The sequence below is a fragment of the Canis aureus genome, chromosome 32 (genome assembly GCF_053574225.1).
Source record: "Canis aureus isolate CA01 chromosome 32, VMU_Caureus_v.1.0, whole genome shotgun sequence".
Classification (NCBI taxonomy): domain Eukaryota; kingdom Metazoa; phylum Chordata; class Mammalia; order Carnivora; family Canidae; genus Canis; species Canis aureus.
Window position 1 is genome coordinate 13,522,240 of NC_135642.1, and position 21,898 is coordinate 13,544,137.

The 21,898-nt window shown below is 36.0% G+C and overlaps 1 protein-coding gene and 1 long non-coding RNA gene across 22 annotated transcripts in view; one reads left to right on the forward strand and one right to left on the reverse strand.

Annotated features, from left to right (window-relative positions):
• Positions 1 to 21,898, forward strand: part of MGA (MAX dimerization protein MGA) — a 172,883-nt gene that overhangs the window by 143,749 nt on the left and 7,236 nt on the right. For 6 of the 20 annotated variants that reach the window (XM_077880715.1, XM_077880714.1, XM_077880717.1 and 3 more), the window contains exons 14-23: positions 1,648 to 1,945; positions 3,228 to 3,854; positions 7,189 to 7,479; positions 7,660 to 9,173; positions 12,619 to 12,749; positions 15,855 to 15,906; positions 18,249 to 18,455; positions 19,725 to 19,836; positions 20,114 to 20,347; positions 21,425 to 21,598. In XM_077880715.1, coding sequence (XP_077736841.1) covers positions 1,648 to 1,945; positions 3,228 to 3,854; positions 7,189 to 7,479; positions 7,660 to 9,173; positions 12,619 to 12,749; positions 15,855 to 15,906; positions 18,249 to 18,455; positions 19,725 to 19,836; positions 20,114 to 20,347; positions 21,425 to 21,598 — 3,640 coding nt within the window. Of the gene's footprint in view, positions 1 to 1,647; positions 1,946 to 3,227; positions 3,855 to 7,188; positions 7,480 to 7,659; positions 9,174 to 12,618; positions 12,750 to 15,854; positions 15,907 to 18,248; positions 18,456 to 19,724; positions 19,837 to 20,113; positions 20,348 to 21,424; positions 21,599 to 21,898 lie in introns of those variants that run through there. The other 14 variants (XM_077880730.1, XM_077880733.1, XM_077880718.1 and 11 more) reach the window with 13 other exon arrangements.
• Positions 1 to 21,898, reverse strand: part of LOC144303056 (uncharacterized) — a 36,990-nt gene that overhangs the window by 6,222 nt on the left and 8,870 nt on the right. Inside the window, exons 2-4 of one of the 2 annotated variants that reach the window (XR_013370089.1) lie at positions 21,498 to 21,645; positions 19,679 to 19,936; positions 5,649 to 5,807 (exon numbers count right to left, since the gene is read on the reverse strand). This is a non-coding gene — a long non-coding RNA (uncharacterized LOC144303056). The remainder of the gene's footprint in view (positions 1 to 5,648; positions 5,808 to 19,678; positions 19,937 to 21,497; positions 21,646 to 21,898) is intronic. The other variant, XR_013370088.1, reaches the window with a different exon arrangement.

The following is a 21,898-nucleotide window of genomic DNA, read 5'->3' on the forward strand; positions in this document are numbered from 1 at the left end:
TTAGTATAATTACACTGGCATCTAGAAAATCTTTTGAAAGAAGTTTTGAATTAAAATGTAACGATAATTAAAAAATTTCCTCCTCTTGCTCAGTGACCTTAAGTGCACTTTTATGTCAGAGTAGCAAATAGGTAGCAGTGTCTGACATTTTTGCTAAGGTTACTTGACTTTACTAGCTTGATCACTTTTCTGGGCTGTGGACTGTCCCATTAATAATCTGACATCTACTTAATTAAAAACTTTTTATTGCAGTTTATTCTTGATGGTGCTTTATAACTGGTTCTGTTGATATTTCTAATCTCTTAATTAATGAGAACAGTGTTTTCTTCTTACTTCATTTATTGATTGATACTTTGAGAACAGAGACTTGACCCTCTGAGATACAGGAATAGAAATTTGTGTTCTCCTGTCTAGGACTCAGAAAGCCACCAAAAAATGTGAACTTGCATAAGCAGTCAGACCACTATAATGTAGGCTTTGGGAAAGCTGTTAAATAGTCTTCAGAGCAGGTCCCAAAGGAACAGATAGGGATATCTGACCTAGACCTCCAGAAACTGTTGTGAAAAACTATAGTAAACTTTCCTTTAGTATGGAAAGATCACATTCTTTATATCAAACTCAAGGCAGAGGTAGGTATTCTTGATCTCTCTGGGAATAATCATGGGTTCACTTGTAGTAAAGAGTAATTTTGCTTTGTGTCTTTGAGGAGAGAGTCGTTTGCTGTAGCTATTCTCTTTACCAATTTCTTACTAATTTAGAGAGCAGTTTTTCCCCCACACTTGATCCTCTTCCACCTACCTTTTAAATTATGGAAAGGAGGAATGGAAAAGGATGTCTTCTCTAGTCACCGTGGAATAGGACTTTGAGAATATGGGTAAGAAATTAGGGAAAGTTTTATTTTTCTTTCTTTTTTAAAAAAACAATTGTGCTGCTCCAGATGGGTAACATGTCAACTCAGGGAGTAAAGAAAAATCTTTTACCTCATTTATTGATCACTTTCTTCTGATGCTTCAGTGATTGTTTCTAAAGTTATAATTGAGTTTCTCCTAGCATTTATCTTGAGCTTGCATTTTGTCCGAGAGATGACAGTATCTTCAAAGTTAAGTTTTTTGAAAACTGAGGGGACCTTCTGGCTTAGGATGTTACGACAGTGGCTTTCTTATGACTTAAAAGTAGATTCACCATATGTTTTTCAAAGTATGAAGGATGCTTGAAAGGGCAGGACTCTTGAGAGGGCTTCATTATACCTCTTTGGTTTTGTCAGATTCTGTGGAACATAGTTACTCCTTTTTTGCTGATGATTGTTCATAGTTTAACAAAAATTACTTACTAAGTAAAACTGTTGGATGATTTCTTAGATTTGACTATATCTATCACATATCTAGGGGCAGATATGATGGGTTCCTAAGATTGTTTCCAAACTACCAAACTGAAGATAAGATTAGTTCAGAATATCAGATGGCAGCTTTTTATTTTTCCACCTTCTAATACTTAGATTATATATCAAATGGAAAAAGTCCATTTCTTTCCCCATGAAATCTAAAAAGTAGACTTTTAAAACCTTGTAAAAATGAAACCCCTGTCAAGGGAGATAAGTTAGCAAGAGAATTTTATCTTTACAGAATTTCTCTTTGCCACTTGTTTCAGGTTAATGGTAAGAGTTACCCGCAGGCTAAGTTGCTATTGGGACAGATGGGGGCATTGCATCCAGCCAATAGGCTAGCTGCTTATATCACAGGCAGGTTGCGACCCTCAGTCCTGGACCTCTCAACCCTCAGTACTGTCATCTCCAAGGTAGCATCCAATGCCAAGGTGGCTGCATCCAGGAAACCACGTACCCTGTTGCCTTCAACATCCAATTGCAAAATGGCATCCTCCTCTGGCGCTACAACAAATCGCCCTGGGAAGAATCTGAAGGCATTTGTCCCGGCAAAAAGACCAATTGGTAAGTAGGACAGTATATATGTTTTAAAAAGGCCTGTGCCTTGGTACTTGGCCAGTAGGTACAGATGTGGAAGTTGTGAAAATCAGAGAAAAGTAGAATTTATTATTCTTACTCTTAATGTCTGTCTTACCTTTTTTCTGTTTTTGATAACTCTTCCTGATCACATGATAGTAGATGAACTGAACTCTAGTTAGTTATTTCCAGACTTTTAGATTGGTTTTATTAATACGGAAAAGGCTTATTAGATTATTTTTGTTTTTAAAAAGGGAAGATGTATTCTTAAATACTTTGTTAATTAATAAATATTTCTTTTATGGGCACTGATATTTTTCTAACCAATCCTATGTATGTTCCTTGAACTTACAAAACCAAGGAGCTTATTAGCAAATCAAAGTGGATTGAGTTTGTAGTATAGGCTTAGAATAAAGGGCTCTTGTAAAACATAAGTTAGGGAGCGTTGTTTTATTCTATTCATCCTGTTCTGTGAATGAAAACCTCTTTTAACATTTCAGTGCTAGAGTCTGTAATAAATTACCTTCTTGAAAGCATTTGTGTTTTAGCATTTAGAGTGTATATAGTAAGTTTATTGAATTCTTTCTTTTGCTTAAATCTATTTAGTAATATTAGGTATAAGTGTCCATTGCTGTATTCTTATTCCTCTGAAAAAACTGGCTGAATGCTAGAGTTGTATGAAGATGGAGGACAAGCATTGTATGCCTTTAAAAGACCCCTCCATTTTTTTCTCCTCCATTTTACCTTTTTTTTTTTTTTTTAAGTAGCTTTAACTGGTGAATTTAGGTTGTATCATGCCCTCTTTTGAAAAGTGTCTTTATATGTTTTAGAAATATGTAAAACTTAACTGTCATAAGAGGATAGCAGCAGTAAAGAGGTGGAGGTGCTGGGGCAGGAGGAAGTGGTGAAAACAAGTTTTAAAATTAGAGTTAGGAAAAAAAATCTCCTTACTTTCTTCACTGTTTAGATGATGAAGTTGTGTGCTGCTGTATTGTCTTTTTAGTGTCCTGGCAATTTGGCTATATTGCACAGTCAAAAGAATCTTAGTAGGTACACCCAATTTTAACCCCTTTTGTAGTATTACAAAGGTTTGGTTTGTGTTGAGAGAAGTGTTTGATTTCTATGGGTGGAAATTGGCACATATCATGCAGGTAGGTAGTACCTGTAAGAAATTGACCCAGTGGTGCACAATAAATGTTGATAAACACAATCACTAAGAAGATAAAGTATGAGAACTGAAGATTTTTGACCTGCAAATTTTTATTTGCAGCGGCTCGACCCTCTCCTGGTGGTGTGTTCACACAGTTTGTGATGAGTAAAGTTGGAGCCCTGCAGCAGAAGATACCTGGAGTTAGCACACCCCAACCCCTAACAGGGCCACAGAAGTTCAGTATCAGACCTTCTCCAGTAATGGTCGTCACACCTGTGGTTTCTTCTGAGCCAGTTCAGGTGTGCAGCCCTGTGACTGCTGCTGTCACTACTACCACCCCTCAAGTGTTTTTAGAGAATGTTACTGCTGTGACACCTATGACTACTATTTCTGACGTGGGAACTAAAGAAACTACTTATTCTTCTGGTGCCACCACTGCAGGGGTTGTTGAGGTTTCTGAAACTAATACCAGCACCCCTATAACACCTACCCAGTCTACCGCCACTGTGAACCTTATCAAAACGACTGGGATAACCACCCCTGTGGCTTCAGTTGCTTTTCCTAAGTCTTTGGTAGCATCTCCTCCAACTATAACTCTTCCTGTTGCTTCCACTGCCTCCACCTCCATAGTCGTGGTGACCACAGCTGCATCTTCCTCCATGGTGACCACACCAACTTCATCTCTGGGCTCTGTTCCCATTATACTCTCGGGAATTGATGGGAGTCCACCAGTAAGCCAGAGACCAGGTAAGGCCTAGATGTTACTAGCTGGTTTACTGTACAGCTGTTAATAAAACTTATGGCTTTGATAGGGTTACAGATATATCAGGGTAACAGTGTAGGTGTTTCTACTATAACATGATATGTGTATTCCTGAAAACCTTCCTATAAAACTGAACAGTAAAAAAAATAGAGGTCATGGTTAATACAGGATTAGGACAAATCACTGAAAATCAATGCAGCTTTGTAACCAGAGCAGTGATAAAAACTGTTAACTGATACTTTGGAGATAAATTGAACAGCCTTAACAGATGGTTTAGTGTGGGGATAGAGATTTTCTTAGGAGATTAAAAATACTCAAAGACATCATAATGGAAATACTGTCTGAAGGATACTGAAATAATGCATGTTAGAGTGGAGCTCTGAGCCAGTAGAGCAGCAGCCCTCAAGGTGGGCACAGGAGGAAGTGCACTGCTGTGTGCTGAGAGCTAGAGGTGCATCCCTCTCAGCAGGAAACCCAGATGTAGGTGTTCCTTGTAGGTGGGTGGTAGGGCTGTGTGCTTCTTTTTAATTAAAAAAAGAGCAGAGGTCTTTTGCCATGCTGCAGCCAGGCTAAGAGCTTTTTCTCTCTCCTTGCTGAAGATTAAAATTCTAGGTACTTTTACCTGGTAAAAATCATTTGTGAATCAGCCCAACTCCCATATACTACTGACATTATTCTTCTATTTATTATTTTGTATGAACTGATTGAAATAGAAATAAAGAGGCATATTTCTTTGTTAGGAATCTGTTAAGATCATCAACTTTTCAGTTAAAATTAGTTTGTCTTTAGTTGGTTTTGGTTAAGTGAATTCTAAATAGAAATATCCTACACTTCACTAATTTTTATATCCTAATTCAGCTGGCTAAAATAAATGGTTCTCTTAGTGTACTCAAAGAGACTTACTGTGTAGAAGAGTGAGACTTCAAAGGATTTAAGGGGAAATAAATAATAAACAATAATTCTGTCTTGGCTATTGATATTTTTCCAACTAAATATTTTTGCCTTTAGTGACATGGTCCAAATCTCCATTGATACTTTAGGAATGAAGTGACTTGGGAGTTAAAGTTGAAGGTTTTTTGAAAGGATAAATGAATCACGGTATTAAATTGGTTGTCTTCTTCTTCCCATATGTAAACATATAAGAAATGGTTAGTTTAAGATGTAATTTCAGAAATAAGATTGTTTGAAGCTGTTTCGAGTTCCTGTTGAATCCCAAGGTTTATATCTTGTCATATTTTAACAGATGTTCTAAATGTTACGGATTCTATCCTTTTTAATTCTATCTTGAAACTGTAAAGTAGTTTAGCTTTTTATAGTTCACTGGTTCTCAGATTTCAGTCCCTCAATTTACATTCAGGTATTTTGCTCTGATTCTCATTTGTATTATTATTGACTCAATATTTTTATTTAAGTCAACTCCTTTGTTTCCTTAAATGTATTTTTAAAAGGAGCAATTTTACTGTAATTGGAAACCAACATTATTTGAGTAACAGAGGTTCACTCCATAAATACACTAGAAACAGTAATAGTAAGAAATATATTTTAGCTAGCTACCATATGTTAACATGTGGCTTGCACTCTGTTAATGAAGAAAGCTAGAAAATGCTGATACGATATCAAAGACTAGTATTTTCTTCTGTATACAATCAGAAGATTCAAATTGAGAAAGAAAATACTTTCTGACAATGTGATATGGTGGTATTCTTATTCTGTATCCATCTAAGAATATTTTCCATAATACCACTTGAGGAACTATTAATGTTAACAAATTTTCTTACCTGCTTTTTAAAAGTGGAGCTGACTCTGGTAACTTCTATTTCTAGGTATGTGTAATTTTGTTCTAGGTTTATAAAGAGGATCTCAACTTGGGCACTTAGACATCTGTGACTTTTTCATTTAACTTCCCTTCTTTTTCTCTTTTCCGTTCTTCCCCTTACCTGCATGTGAATAAATAATCACATATTTAGTGTATGTGCTAAAGGCTGCTTTCATTCTCTGAATTAGAGTACTTTGGAATTGAATCACTCTCTAAAATGTTTTTTGAATAGAAATGTTCAGGAAATTAAGAATGTTTTAACGTGTTTTTTAATTCACATAAGATAAATGTTTTTTGTTTAAATTGCATACTCCTCCCCGCCCTGCCCCACCCTGCCCTGCCCTCAACAGTTTGGTCTTTGCATTTTATTTTTAAGAATAGTTTTGGATCTTATATATAATTTGTCATGTAAACGTTAGGAGCATAACTTCCTTTTACAAGTTTGATATTTTTGTGGGTAGAGTGCTTACCTGATACATTTTGTGGGTATGAGTTCTTATCTAATAGAATGTCACGTGTTAAACTGATTTGGTTGGTTGTTTGATTTTTCTATTTAGTGACAAACTAATAAAAATGTTTAATAATATTAACTAAGTTCACTAATTTGAATGTTAATGTTAGTTTCCTTTTTGCTTGCTATTATCGCTACTCCTTTTTATCCCCATGGCCAAAATCTGTAGACTACTCATAATCTTTTTTTCTGTGTCTTCAGTATTTCTAAATATCTCTTCCAAACATTAAAGTGGGTCTTTAGATGCTATTAATGGTTTGAAATTTTTTTAAATTCACATCTTCTGCATTAAATTTTTGCTTTTTCTGTTTGTTTTAAAACTATCTTTTGCCTCTTCCTAACCAGGCTTTATTTCCCTGCTTCTTTGATGTCTCTTAATTTCATTCCATTTTTTGGGGGTATGTATTTTTTTTTTCCTTCTGAAAAATAATTTCCACAGATCTTTATGCTTTATTTGTCAGTGAATTTTAAAAGCCAAGGAATTTTTTTATGCCTCATGACTTTTAGTCCTTGACTTTATCTTACTTGAGTATGACCTGTGAAATGAAGTCATAATTCTAGTAAGTGTTAACAACCTGAATTACAAGGTTGAAGAAGAGAATTTTATAAAGAATGACCTGTTTAATTTTAATGAGAATCCAGATTTAAAGACCTGCTGTGTTTTTCATTAGGCAGAGGCATTGTTTCTTTAAATGCACCTCTTGACAATTGATGCACGAGCTCTCTCTGTCTCTCTCTTCCTTTTTTTTTTTTTAAACCATTCTGAATGTAAGGACCTACAATGTCTGGTTGATAATTGGTTTTAAGATAAATTGTTCTCAGCCATAGGACTATTAAGTAATGTATGATAGAGATGTAGGATTTCACCAACTATATAAATCAAATTAGAAGTTATCTGTAATGTGGTCAAATCCTATGTCATAATAATTTTTTCCTACATGTATTAAAGGGGAAATTCTCTGATACTATGTTTCCGTTTCCTGTTTTTCAGAAAATGCCCCTCAGATTCCAGTGGCTACTCCCCAGGTCTCTCCTAACACAGTGAAACGTACTGGACCTCGATTGTTACTGATTCCAGTGCAGCAAGGTTCTCCTACTCTTAGACCTGTCCCAAACACACAACTTCAGGGGCATCGGATGGTCTTGCAGCCTGTTAGGAGCCCAAGTGGAATGAATCTATTCAGGCATCCTAATGGGCAGATTGTTCAGCTACTCCCTTTGCATCAGCTTCGAGGCTCTAATACCCAGCCCAACTTACAGCCTGTCATGTTTCGGAACCCAGGTATAAAATTGGAGATCTTTCTGATGAATTTTTCTTTTGTTGAATCATTTGGCCATATGGCTTGTTAATACACCAGGATTTCTTAGTCTCTTTGAGTTAACCAGTCCAAAAAGAAAAGCATATGCTTGGAAATCTTGATATGGAGTGGTAATAATTCAAAAAAATTTTTTTTCTTACCAGGCTCTGTGATGGGAATCCGGTTACCCACTCCTTCCAAACCTTCAGAGACTCCACCATCTTCTGCTTCATCCTCTGCTTTCTCTGTTATGAATCCTGTAATTCAAGCTGTTGGGTCTTCTCCAGCAGTGAATGTTATCACTCAGGCACCATCATTGCTTTCTTCTGGACCTAGTTTTGTGTCTCAGTCTGGTACATTGACCCTGAGGATTTCCCCTCCTGAACCACAAAGCTTTGCAAGTAAAGCAGGCTCTGAAACCAAAATAACCTATAGCTCAGGAGGGCAGCCTGTTGGTACAGCCAGTCTTATTCCTCTCCAGTCTGGTAGTTTTGCTTTGTTGCAGCTCCCTGGACAAAAGCCTGTTCCCAGTTCCATTCTTCAACATGTTGCTTCTCTTCAGATGAAGAGAGAGTCCCAGAGTGCAGACCAGAAAGATGAAACAAACTTTTTGAAAAGAGAGCAGCAGGACACTAAGAAGACTCTACAGTCAGAAGGAGAAGCTATAGATTCTGAAGCTAATATAATAAAGCAAAACTCAGGAGCTGCTGCCTCAGAAGAAATCCTACATGATTCCTTGGGAGATGGGGGTGATCATTTAGATGAAGAATCCCTTACAGAAGAGGGTCCTATAACTGTTAAACCTTCTCAGCACTCCTGTATCACTGCTTCACACATAGTAGGTGAAGACTATAAAGATGATGAAGAGTATGGGGTTAGAAATGAAAATAGTTCCAAAGAAAAGCGGACTCTCCTAGAAGTTAAGACTGTTTCCAAAAAAGCCAGCAATGTGACAGTCCAAAGTGTAAATAGTGTACAGCTTAAAAAGCTTGGTGATGTAAAAGTGGAACAGCAGAAAGGATTAGAAAATCCAGAGAAAAAATCGAATGAATTTCCAATCATCTCTAAGGAAGACAGTAAAATTGAATTATCAGGCAACAAAGTTGTGGAGCAGCAATCTATTCCACAGCCAGAGGGCAAGGAGAAGGGATGTGGAGACTCTCTGGAAAAGGACGATATTAGGGAGAGATGGAGAAAACACCCAAAGGGCCCTCTGACCCAGAAATGTGTTGGAACTTCACAAGAATGCAAGAAAGAGGCAGATGAGCAGTTAATTAAAGAAATAAAGACTTGTCAGGAAAATTCTGATATGTTTCAACAAGAAGGCATTCCTGATCTACTTGGAAAAAGTGGAACTACTGAAAATGTCAGAGTTTTAAAAACTGAATGTGATTCTTGGAGTAGGATTTCTAGTCCTACAGCCTTCTCCATTGTTCCGAGGAGAGCTACAAAAGGGAGCAGAGGGGAAGGACATTTTCAAGGTCATTTACTGCTGTCAGAACAGATACAACCAAAGCAAGAGACGAAGGGTGGGCGAAGCAGTGCTGACTTGACTCTTTTGGATTTGGAAGATGAGGACGAGGAAGATGAGAATGAGAAAACCGATGATTCTATTGATGAGATTGTGGATGTTGTTTCTGACTACCAGAGTGAGGAGGTTGATGATGTAGAAAAGGTGGTGAGCCCATTTTTGTTGTGACTGAAACCTCAAGAATTTAAATGATTTATTAGAGACCTTAGCTTTTCCAGAAGATCACTAAGACCTGAATTGGATGCCTAGGTTTAGATCATTATTAAATGACTGTAGTTTTTAAGGCTGTGTCAGTCAGGTAACATTTATTGAGCTTATATTGTTCTTTGACAGTTGCCTGCTATTATGGGAAGGCTGGCTTATGCTTTTGGGGGATAGATGCTTGATAGTCCCTTTCAAGTTAGGTTTAAAAAAAGAATCCTGAAAGTCCTATTCCCATTTGCTCTCATTTAGTTGTTTGTTTTTTGTTTTGACATTTTCTGTGTGAAGTGATTATAGCCTATTTGGTAGATGTATAAAAAATAGGGATTGGGTGACCTTAGAACTAGAAGAGGACATAACTACCTACATTTAGAGAGATGTTTCTCTTTTTGGAGAAAAATGGAAAATACCATTTAATATTTTAAAATCACCCTGCCTTAAGTTGCTTTTTAATTACCTTCTAAAATTAAATAGTTTCTAGAGTTTATATTCAGAACTTTGGTCATCTTCCTTTGTGAATGACCCTTTGTAAGTTTTACAGATTTTTTTTTTCCTGAAGCCATTTTTGTAGTCTTCCTGTTTAAGGTTATAACCTTATTTAAGTGAGAAACAGGTAAGATACTGGGCAGGAGTTGGACAAACTTTTTCTGTAAAGAGCTAGATTGTTAACATTTTAGACTTTGCAGGCTGAATGGCTTGCTGTTGAAACTGCTCAGTTGCTGTTATAGTGTGAAAGCAGCCATAAACAATAGTAAGTGGAAGAGTGTGGCTGTGTTCCAATAACACTTTTATTTACAAAAACAGGTGGCAGACTGGTTTGCTGACTCCTGACAATGGGGTTTAATGTAAAACTGTAGCCAGCTGCTTGTAGGGTGCCCTCAAATCTAAATCGTGTCCCTCTCATTAGATGCAGATAATATGGCCCTCTGTGGCGATTGCATGGAATCTCACTTCATGAGATTCAGCCTCTATGTTGTTACAGAATCTCACTTTATGAGATTCAGCCTCTATGTTATCTGGTCCTTCTCTGTCAATGCCTAACTGCCTTAATGCAGATAAAATACAACAAAATGATGAGTATTTTAAAGCTCTAAAATGTTTAAATATTCTTATGTTCCTGTGTTGGTTATTTCTATACCTCATTGTCTCACTTGTAAAATGAGGATCTAGCTCTGCTATTAGATAATTCTATATACTTTGCCTTATATTCTATCTATAGCCTCATCCTTTTTTGAGGTACCTGTGAGTAGCTAATGAATCTGAATTCATTGAGTTTAAGAGTTAGATTGCAGATATTGTGCTTTTTGCAGAATCTCCCATTTTAAGTCAGCCTGGGTAAGCATCACACCAAAGACAGTCCAACTTTAAAACCAGTGAAAACTATTGCTGTCAGTAGAACTGACTTAACAGAAGCTTCAGAGTATCTTAATCAAGGGTGACATTGCTTGGATTTCCTAATAGGGAATCTGACGTAAAGGTACAGTGGCCTTTTTAAAAAAGTATGGACAAATTTATTAAATGATCTCTAAAATCTAAATTTTACATTGTATTTCTGTACCTGTCTGACACGTATGATATTTTTGTGCATGTGTTTATTAGCATTATACCGGAATAGTGTAAGGAAAGTAGTGAGTAGCCTCTTTAATTTAAATCCTCCATTGTGAAGTTTATTAGATATTATTTATAAAGCCTGCAATTAAAGCCATGCAGTAGGGATCCCTGGGTGGCGCAGCGGTTTGGCGCCTGCCTTTGGCCCAGGGCGCGATCCTGGAGACCCAGGATCGAATCCCACATCAGGCTCCCGGTGCATGGAGCCTGCTTCTCCCTCTGCCTGTGTCTCTGCCTCTCTCTCTCTCTCTCTCTCTCTCTCTGTGACTATCATAAATAAATTAAAAAAAAAAATTTATAAAGCCATGCAGTAGGGAGACATTCTTCAATTTAAATACCATAAAACATCTGTCTACATTATAATTCAAACTCTTTAGATTCTGTCAGGACTCTGTCGATTTAGCTTCCTAGGGTTAATTTATATTGTTCACATTGTTTAAATTTAATATACATTGTTTAAATTGTGTTTAAATTGGGGAACATAAGTGATGGCTTGCATTTAGTATCTGTCAGCCTTATGGAACGTATAATTCATGGGGGTAAGTAATTTTTCCATCAAGTTTAAACAGAATTCATTAAGGTGATTGGGATGCTTCATTTTAAGTTGTGCCTCTTAGGTATAGTACTATTATAGACAGATAACATTTTCCTAGTTAAGTTTCTGGCACAGTTAAACACTACTTTTAAAGGAGGCCTTTAGGGATCCCTGGGTGGTGCAGCGGTTTAGCGCCTGCCTTTGGCCCAGGGCGCGATCCTGGAGACCTGGGATCGAATCCCACGTCGGGCTCCCGGTGCATGGAGCCTGCTTCTCCCTCTGCCTGTGTCTCTGCCTCTCTTTCTCTCTGTGTGTGACTATCATAAATAAATGAAAAAAAAAATTATTAAAAAAAAAAGGAGGCCTTTATACACACACACACACACACACACATATTCTATAATCTGTATATTCTATTGTTTATGTAAAATAATACAGTGAGTTTCCATGATAGGTGCTCAATAAATGCTCACTGATTGCCTTTTTTATTTTTAAAAGATTTTACTTACTTGAGAGAGAAAGAATGAATTGGGGAGGAGCAGAGGGAGAGGGACAAACAGACTCCACACTGAGCCTGGAACATGACATGGGGCTTGAGATCACAACCTAAGCCCAGATCAAGGGTCATTTGCTCAGAGTCCGGTGCCACCAAGGCATCCCAACTTTTTTTTTTTTTTTTTTTTTAATGTAATAAGGATGTACAGTGAGTTTAGGCTTTTTAATACCTGAAATTCTTCAGAAGCTCTCCATGTGTGGGATTATTAAGAGTTAGAAGACTGACTCTGGGCTATATTTCTGTTTTCATATCTGCTTTGAGTGTGTTTTTATGGGTGTGTGATATGGGGTTAGCCATGAAGCACTCTTAAAATAGAACCTGAATTTTTCTTCTTTTCCCCCTTCCCTTTCACCAGATTTTACTTTACTGCTATTTAATCTTAAGATTTATGAAGCTTTAATATAATTGTACCTGAATTTTGTCCACTAGACATCAATACAGCCCTCTTGAGACTCAATCTAGTGATGTCTGTTCAGTATATATCTATGATTCGTAATGTAGTACTTCGTTGTTACCTCTAAGCATATGTTTTCATAATTTAATTTCTTCTTATAATGAACAAGTTTAGGATCATCAATATTCATGGTATAAAATTGATGTTTGGTCCTGGTTGGTTTTACAAAGGGAGCATTGAAAAGTTTAGGTGTATTTGCTTCCCTGACTTGATTTACTGTTGGAATGCTTTATTTCAGAATAACTGTGTAGAATACATTGAGGATGATGAGGAACAGGTGGACATTGAGACTGTGGAAGACCTCTCTGAGGAAATTAATGTTGCCCACATGAAGACCACAGCTGCCCAGACACAGACTTTCAAACAGCCGTAAGTCATTCTCTTTGGATTTTTGGTTTTTGTTATTGTTTTCTGACCATAAACAAAATTAAATATTCTGCTTAGGAGCTTTGGGTAACTGATCTGCTTTCTTTATTCCTCTAGCTTTTTTCTGATTAGTAGATGAGGAGGGAGCTGGAATTCAGAGGTAATTCACTTGCCTTGGTTATTACTAGAAGACCGTGTGTGAGTGTGAATAATCTATGCTTTAGGAGGAGCCTGACACATGGGTATTAAAATGCTAGTTTTGTTTGTAGCTATTTAACCTCGGGCAAGTCTTTAATCTGTATGAGTCTTAGATTCTTTTCTTGTGAAATGAGGAAAATGCCCTCAATTTGAAGTGTTTTATAAGATAATGTGTGCAACTAGGATAATTGACATAAGTGGATTACTCAACACAAGTTAGTTCCTTTATCTTTTAAGAATAGGCATTAAATTCTGAATTTGGAGGATGCCTGGGTAGCTCAGTGGTTGGGCGTCTGCCTTTGGCTCAGGGCATGATCCCCATTTGGGGATCAAGTCCCACATCAGGCTCCTTGTGGGGAGCCTACTTCTCCCTCTGGCTGTGTCTCTGCCTCTCTCATGAATAGATAAAGTCTTTAAAAAAAAATCTGAATTTGGTTATTTTACTGGTTGAACAGGTGAGATAGGAAAATTTTTATGTGTTCAGCTGATGAGATGAAAATAGAGTGTGATGACTTAGGAAAGTTTATTCCATTTTCTGTATTAATAAGCCTTGTATTGAGTAGGGATTGGGGTAGAGAAAAAGATGGAAAAAGAAGATAGGAGTCCTTATTTTGTGCCAGACATGCTTTTCCTGTTATCTCGTTAACCACCATGTAAAACAGCAATGAGAAAGAGTAATAGAGTAATTCTTCATCCATGATGATGCTGAGAAAGTCAAGGGATGGGGAAATAGGTATAATTTTCTTCATTCCACAGCTGTTTGGAGGCTACTTCAGTTGCTTATTTGTTAAGGTTGAAAGGGTTTAAATCTTCTAACAATTTAATTAATTAGACTTAAGGTTAGCAGTATTGCCGGATATGTTGATTATACTAAAGTTGATTTTCTGAGCAATAGCAATAAACAAAAAAATGTAATCTAAAAATATCATTTATAATAGTAACAAAAATATGTAAAACTTATAAAATGTTACTGAATGACATTGAAGATGAATTCAATAAATGGAAAGATACCATCTCAGTGGACTGAGAGAATACAGGGCCAAGAATAAGCAACACACAAACAGCATGCATTGTAAAGGAACAGATTGTTAAACATTTAGAAATTTCTTTCATTACACCATGAAAACTATGAAAAGGCAAAACTTAGACTATAAGGAAAATATTTGCAGTACATGTTTGACAAAGGATTAGTAGTAGTATCAAGGATGTAAAATAATTGTTTAGTAAGAAAATGATGGAGTAGGTAACAATGTAATGGATATCACAGGCAGTTCACAGAAGAGGAAACCTGGATGGCCAATAAACACATATAAATTTATTTAATCTCACAAGTAATTAGGGGTATACAGATTAAACCACAGTGATTTAATTCACATCCATAAGATTGGCAAAAATTGTGATTTGTGATCGTACTGTTGTGTCTCGTTGTGGAGCAATGAAACATATTGCAGGTACACGTGTAAACTGTTAAAACCAGTTGGGAGAGTAGTGTGATATGACTGAAGTTGACTTCCACACCTTTCTTCCACCTAGCAATTACACTCCTAGATATATGTATCTGGAAAAGTTCACACATATGTACAAGGGGCCAAGTATGGGACTATGCATTGTAGCATCGTTTGCCATTGAGAAGATTTGGAAACAACCTTAAACAACTTTTAGAATTCTGAAAAGTAAACTTTGGAAATTTCACACCTTGGAACACTGTATAGCAGTTAAAATGATTGAATTAGAACTGTGTGTATCACTGTCTCTGATATAATGTTGAGTGAAATCAGATAAAGATATACTATATAATGTTTAAAATGCTACATAATATTTTCAGTTTAGGGATACATATATTCCTAGTAAAATACAAAGATATGCATGGTAAAAACTCATTTTTACCATGGTGGCTCAGTTGGTTAAATGTCTGACTCTTGATTTTGGCTCAGGTCATGATCTCAGGGTTATCCTATAGAGCCCCATGTTGGGTTCTCTGCTCAGCAAGGAGTCTGCTTGAGATTGTCTCTCTCCCTCTGCCTTCCACCCATACTCTTCCATTTTCTCTCTCCCTTCTCTCCCCTCCTCCCTCAAAATAAATAATCTTTTTTTTTTTTCTTAAACACCCTTATTTTGAGAATCTTCATCTATGAGAAGAAAGGAAGAAAATGTGATGGGGTGGGCTGTATCACAATGGAATATTCCTCAGCCACCAAAAACAATGAAATCTTGCCATTTGCAACCACACGGATGGAGCTACAGTGTATTGTGCTGATAAGCAAAATAAGTCAGAAAGACAAATACAATATGACTTCACTCATGTGGAATTTAAGAAACAAAACATGAATATATGGGAGGAGAGAGAAAAGGAAAGAAGGCGAAACCATAAGAGATTCTTAGAGAACCTATGGGGGTGGGGTGATGGAGGAATGTGTGTGGCGAATGGGCTAGATGGATGATAGGTATTAAGGAGGGCACTTGATATGATGAGCACTGACTGTTGTATGTAACTGATGAATCACTGAATTCTACTCCTGAAACCAATATTGCACTGTATGTTAATTAAATAGAATTTAAATAAAAATTTGAAATGGAAAAAAAGGACCTACTGTATATTTGAAATGTTTATTTCTCAAACTAAGTGCTAGGCACCCAGATGTTCATTATATATACATTTTTATTTATACAATTTTGTATATATGAAATATTTCATGATTAAAAAATAATTTCCGGTTTTAGGGACTATTTGTATACTTAGAGAAAAAAGCATACTGTTGAAATAAATCTTATTGCCACATATCAGACTTTGGCAAAAGGAAGCTGTTTATACTGTAAACAATTTGGGATGGTTTTGTTTAGTGTAGCTGTGAAATAGGTCTTGGGTTACTGAATTTCAGTAAGACATTGGAAAATATTGTCTTTACCTAGGTGCCGTACCCACATCTCTACAGATGAAAAAGCTGCTGAAAGGAGTCGAAAGGTATTTACGATATATTTAATGACAATTACTCACTTAACAAAATTGATAATATTTGTCATTAGGATTTAAAATAACATTTACTATCTTAGCTATGATTTTTTTTTTACCAATGAGTTAAAATAACCTTTTTTTCTTAATGAAATTTTACTATTAAAATGCTTTTCCCCTCTTCTCTACTTTTAAATAGAATATTTTAGAAGAATTAAAATGGGCATGGAGAAAAAAAATAAAATGGGCATGGAGTTAAAAAACAAAACAAAAAAAACGGGCATGGAGTTGATGAAAATTGATAATGCTTATTTGAAAACTAATCCTATACTCTTAATTGTGTGATGTGAAAAAAGGCTGGCGTTTTTTCTTGTCTAGGCTCATGTTTTCAGTGACCTAAAAAATTAATTATTATCCCCTGAATGATGGCTAGCAATTCACGTAGCTAGTATATTATGAACCCTCTTTGATTTCCTTGATGTATTTCAGTATATGACCATGGTACCATAATAAAGCAAAGTTTTTTTCCTTTATTCTTAGGCTAAGAATGGTAGAGAGTTTGGTTGTTTAAACCATTTTCTACTTGTTACTCCATCTTTTTAATTTAAGTGATAAAACAATGATGGAGATGGGGTTGAGGTGGAGAGTGGTATTCAAGTATTTTCAGATAACACTGGGGTGATTGGTTTGGGTTTGGTCTGGTTTTGGGTGGTATATATTTATATGACTGTAATCATTTTGCATATATCGCTATTTTTTTCATTCATTCTAAAACATTTTTCAGATGTAAGAATTTTCGTAATACCCTATATATATAAGCCCCCCTGTATTGTGCCCTCATTATTATATACAAATCATTTGTAGTGTCTTACTATATTTAAACTTGATAGTTTCTCTATTGTATCTTTTATTTTCCCATACTATACCGATGCATGAGGAGTTTGACTTTAGAAAGACAATGATGTTATATACAAGTTTTCGGGTACTATCAGGGTTATGATAAAGGCCAATAGTGTCAAAATAGTTAGAAACATCAGAGGGGGAAAACACAAAACCAAGAAACTATATAGGAGACAGAATGTAATTATGACTCACTTCATATGAGTGGTATTCACATTGATATAAGGTAGCCACTGTTAATTATTTTTTTTCAAGCTTTCATAATCTGAATAAAATATGGAAGACTTATCTTGAAAAATGTGTAAATACAAATGACAAATTGGGAGGTGAAAGAGGGAAGAAGAAATGAAGGATACAAGTGCTGATATCCTTATTTTACAAAGAGATACAGTGTTGATTAAATGAAAAATTGAGATAGAATTATTTTCAAGTTGCAAAGGGATCAATAAAGAATTAAAATTAATGATGTATCTATATTAGGAAGATTGAATTGTGAGATGTTAGAGTGGTGTGAGCTAAATTTTCTGCATAGCAGAAAGTAGATAGCATTGAAAATAGAAAAGATTAATAAGCTTATATTACTGTTTTTTTTACCTAGACTATAGATTTAAGGACCAGAAGAAGCCTCTAAAAGAATCAAAGTGATTGTTTTTAAGTGTCTAGGTACAAATGTGTAGGGCATAGTTGGTTTTCATTATAAATTTTTCAAATGTTCATATTTAAAACCCTATGTGCATCTATTTTTTTTTAGTAGATAATTACTAAAAATGAAAGTAAATAAGAGAAAGCCTATGGCATAATAAGGGCCAAGAAAGACTTTCCTGAAAAAACACAAAGTTTGACTTTCAGATGTTAAGTTTTGGAGGATAGAGTGGGAGGATAAGTTCAGGCAACAGTCTGTAATGGCAGGGTGATGTGAGATTGCTTGCATAGGGTGTTTTGGGAACTTCTAGCACTTTGGAATGGTTGGAGAGAATGATGATTTAGGAAGAAAGGCAGTTGATCAGTTACCAAATTGTGAAGGGTCTTAAGGCATTTAAGAAAATTTTAAAACTCTTTTCCATCAGTTAAGATTTTGAAATTTTTCATGTGATTTGTGTCCTGGAAACAAGTTTTAATAATAAATTATACGGATAAGCTTTTTTTAGATTTCCCTCTCCTTGAATTCTTCCTCATTTGAGAACCACTGAAATTTGAGCTGGGAAGTGATTTACACTGTTGAAGTTACTAGATTTGGAGGAAGGATAGACAGATAGTTGACCATTATCAAGAGGTTGTTAAGAATAGTCCAGATCGTTTCACTGGACACTAAGGTTCCTAAAAAAAAAAAAAAAAAAAAGAATAGTCCAGATCGAAGACAGTAGGTATCTGGTATGGAACAGTGTCTTTTGGAATGGAGGAAGAGCACAGGTACAAATGAAAGATAATTAGGTGGCAATCTTTTGTTTGGATAGGCTCCACCAGTTCCTCTAAAACTGAAGCCTGATTACTGGAGTGAAAAACTACAGAAAGAAGCAGAAGCTTTTGCTTATTATCGCCGGACACACACTGCCAATGAGCGTCGCCGGCGTGGTGAAATGAGGGATCTCTTTGAGAAATTGAAGATCACATTGGGATTACTTCATTCATCCAAGGTTTCCAAAAGTCTCATTCTCACTAGGGTAAGTGTTCTCTATAAATGACCCACAAATGAGAATTTGACTAAGAGAATCTTCTAGAGATAATCTAAGAGAATCTTCACCCTAAGACAGAGATTGAAGTAGCACTTGTATTTTAACATATGAATGTGGATCAGTGAACACCCAACAAATCTCTTAGGGGGGAAAGCCCTCATGATAAGTCAAAGTAGTATGTCAAGTTCTTAGCCAGTCTACCTATCTTCACCATTAAGTCAGAAACGCTCGTTAGCTCTGTTTACCACAATCGTTTTACATTGGTGTTCTCCATAGCACTAAGGATAGTTTACCACAGTGAAAGCGTAACATAAGTGATATTTTAACATAGTTTTCACAGTTGCCAGTCATTTTATATATATATTTTTAGGTTTGCTTATTTGTTTTAGAGAGACAGTGCAAGAGCAAATGGTGGGGAGGGCAGAAGGAGCGAGTCTTAAGTAGACTCCATGCTGAATGTGGAGTCCCACATGGGACTTGATCTCATGACCCAGAGATCATGACCTGAGCTGAAACGAAGAGTTGGATGCTTAACCTACTGCTCCACCCGGGCACCTGGAGAATAGTTTACCACAGAGAAAAGCACAACATAAGTGATAGTTTAACATAGTTTTTAACAGTTGCCAGTCATTTCAAAAGAAGATCTGAAGTATCTAAGGTAGTTTCATTTAAATTACTGTTAAGTAGAAGTTGGAGGAGTACAAGGCAAGCATTCATATCCATCTAGAACAGTTATTTCAGCCAGATTTTACTTAATCTAGGAGGTGATTTTAAAGTTGATTATTAAAATCTGAGCAGTGTGAAATGTTTTATATCTCCTTGTAGTAGAAACACTTGTGAAACACTCAGTGATGCTCTTTGGAAATAATCATGATTCTTAGAAGTATTAAGTAAGAAAACCTCCTATAGTTTAACAATAAGCATTAAGAATTGTTTTATTTACTTATTAAAGATTTTGTTTATTTGAGACAGAGTGCTCAAGTGGGGGTGGGGGATGAGGGGCAGATGGAGAAGGAGAAGCAGACTCCCAATGAGCAGGGAACCTGACTTGGGATGATCCCAGGACCTTGAAACCATGACCTGAGCCAAAGAGAGATGCTCAACTGACTGAACCACCCAGGCACCACTAAGAATGGTTTTAAATGGGATTAGAAAGTTTTCTAAAGTATTAGATTAAATTTTTTTCATTGAAGAAGTTGTGTAGGCCTTACCTGTTCTTAGAGCAAATTGATTCACATGATAATTTTTTGTTTCTAGGCATTCAGCGAAATTCAGGGACTAACGGATCAGGCAGACAAGTTGATAGGACAGAAAAATCTTCTGACTCGAAAACGGAATATTTTGATACGGAAAGTATCATCTCTTTCAGGTGAGATATGTGAATGATCTCTGGTAATGAGTGTAACATCTTTAGTGAAGGGAAATCCTCAGTAGATTTTTCAGATACTTCTTAGTTTACAGCTTGGTTCCTAGAGTTAACAGAATTACATTTTAATTGGGTGGGACATTTCTTGTGGATTATAATCACTCTTGCCTTCCATAGTTTTGGGGAATATAGTTAAATCAACTGGATTTCAGTTGACTCTATTTCTCATTATGATGTGGGGTCATATAAAGAGTGGCATTTATTCCCTGTCAACTTATAGGTAAGACAGAAGAAGTGGTCCTGAAGAAGCTAGAGTATATTTATGCAAAACAACAAGCACTAGAGGCACAAAAAAGAAAAAAGAAGATGGGATCAGATGAGTTTGAAGTGTCTCCCAGAACTAGCAAACAGCAGGAAGGATCTTCTGCATCATCTGTAGATCTTGGACAGATGTTTATAAATAACAGGAAGGGGAAACCTTTGATTCTTTCCAGAAAAAGAGACCAGGCCACAGGTAAGAGGGGCATTTTTTGCTTTCCTTAACGTATAGGTGAATATCAGTTTAGTTCAGTGGACGGAGTCTTCTCTTGGCCACAATTCTAGATTTAGTTAAATGAACTAAAGATAGGTTGTATAAAAAGAACCTCATTGTACATTAACATTATACATTAACTACATTATACATTAGATTTTAGTTACCAGTTATGGTAGCCTGTAAGGCCTACTTCTGATAGTAGTCATGCTATTCTATTTCAGTGAGTTATTTTTCTAAGCTGCCATCTTTCATACTTTACACCTGAACTCTTGATTTCCTTGCAGTTCTCCTCATGAGTTGAGGAAGTTTGGGTCTTTATTTGTCTTGTTGAGACAAATAATTTGGAATTAAAAAATTTTTTTAATTTTGTTGAGTCAGGCACCATGTTCAGATTGTCAATCAACGAATTGCTGTTCAGGAACAAAGTAAATTGGTTTTAAGTTGTTCTCTTCTATATTGATTTTGGAAGTGAAGCTATGTAACTTGTTTTACCTTTATGGAATAGTATATCTTTTTTTTACTTTATGGGTTGCCCAGTGTATGAACCAGGAAATCTAAGAAAGTACTGAGGGATACTAAAATATGAGTTAGTTTTAAATTTGCTAAGAAAGAATTTTAATGATCATTTAGTTTAGTTCACCTCATTTCATAGATGGAAAAACAAAGTTTGAGGGCTAGAAACTTGAAGTACTTTGTTTAGAGCTATATAAGAAAGCAAGCAAGCAAGCGTAGGGATAGAATTGTGTTGTGTTTGCCTTCATCCTGGATTCACTGTCAAGACCTTTGGAACCATTCCGTGGAAAAAATGGTTCCATGTTGGGTTTTCCTGAACATAAGTTCTATGCCTTAGGAGAATCAGTGGACAGTGTAACCCATTATGTAGTGAAAAGTGCTTCAAAAAGTAAATTCCTAGTTGAGGTACCCCAACTACATTTGAAATTTACTTCTTGCCTTTTAAGTCAGAGTGTGGTTTTAGAGGTATCTCCTAGACTCTTAGGCTATATCAGTGTAATTGAAGATCTTTTATTTTTAACTAATTTCTGATTCTCCTTACAGAAAATACCTCACCTTCTAACACTCCACACACCTCTGCCAACATCGTGATGACTCCGCAAGGGCAGTTGCTCACCTTAAAAGGTCCTTTATTCTCAGGACCAGTGGTAACTGTTTCTCCTCTCTTAGAATCAGATCTGAAGCCTCAAGTTGCCACCAGTGCTATGGCTCAATCAGGTATGTTGTAAGTGTTGTCCTCTATGGGTAATGAAAAATTGTTACCCCTGGTAAAAACAAAAAACAACAGACAAAAAAGAATTATCCCTGGTATATCACAACAGAGAAAGCCTTTGAATGTGTGCCGTGATGATAAAGATCTGTTATATTTGCATTTTCTTTTTCGAACATGTGTGGCTCTGTTGATTTTTTTTTTTTTAACCTGGGATTGGGAACTATTTTGTGATTTTTAGTTATTTCTAAGTAGGAAAAACATCGAAAAGATAATGAAAGTAAAAGGAAGATAAGAAGTGATTGTTT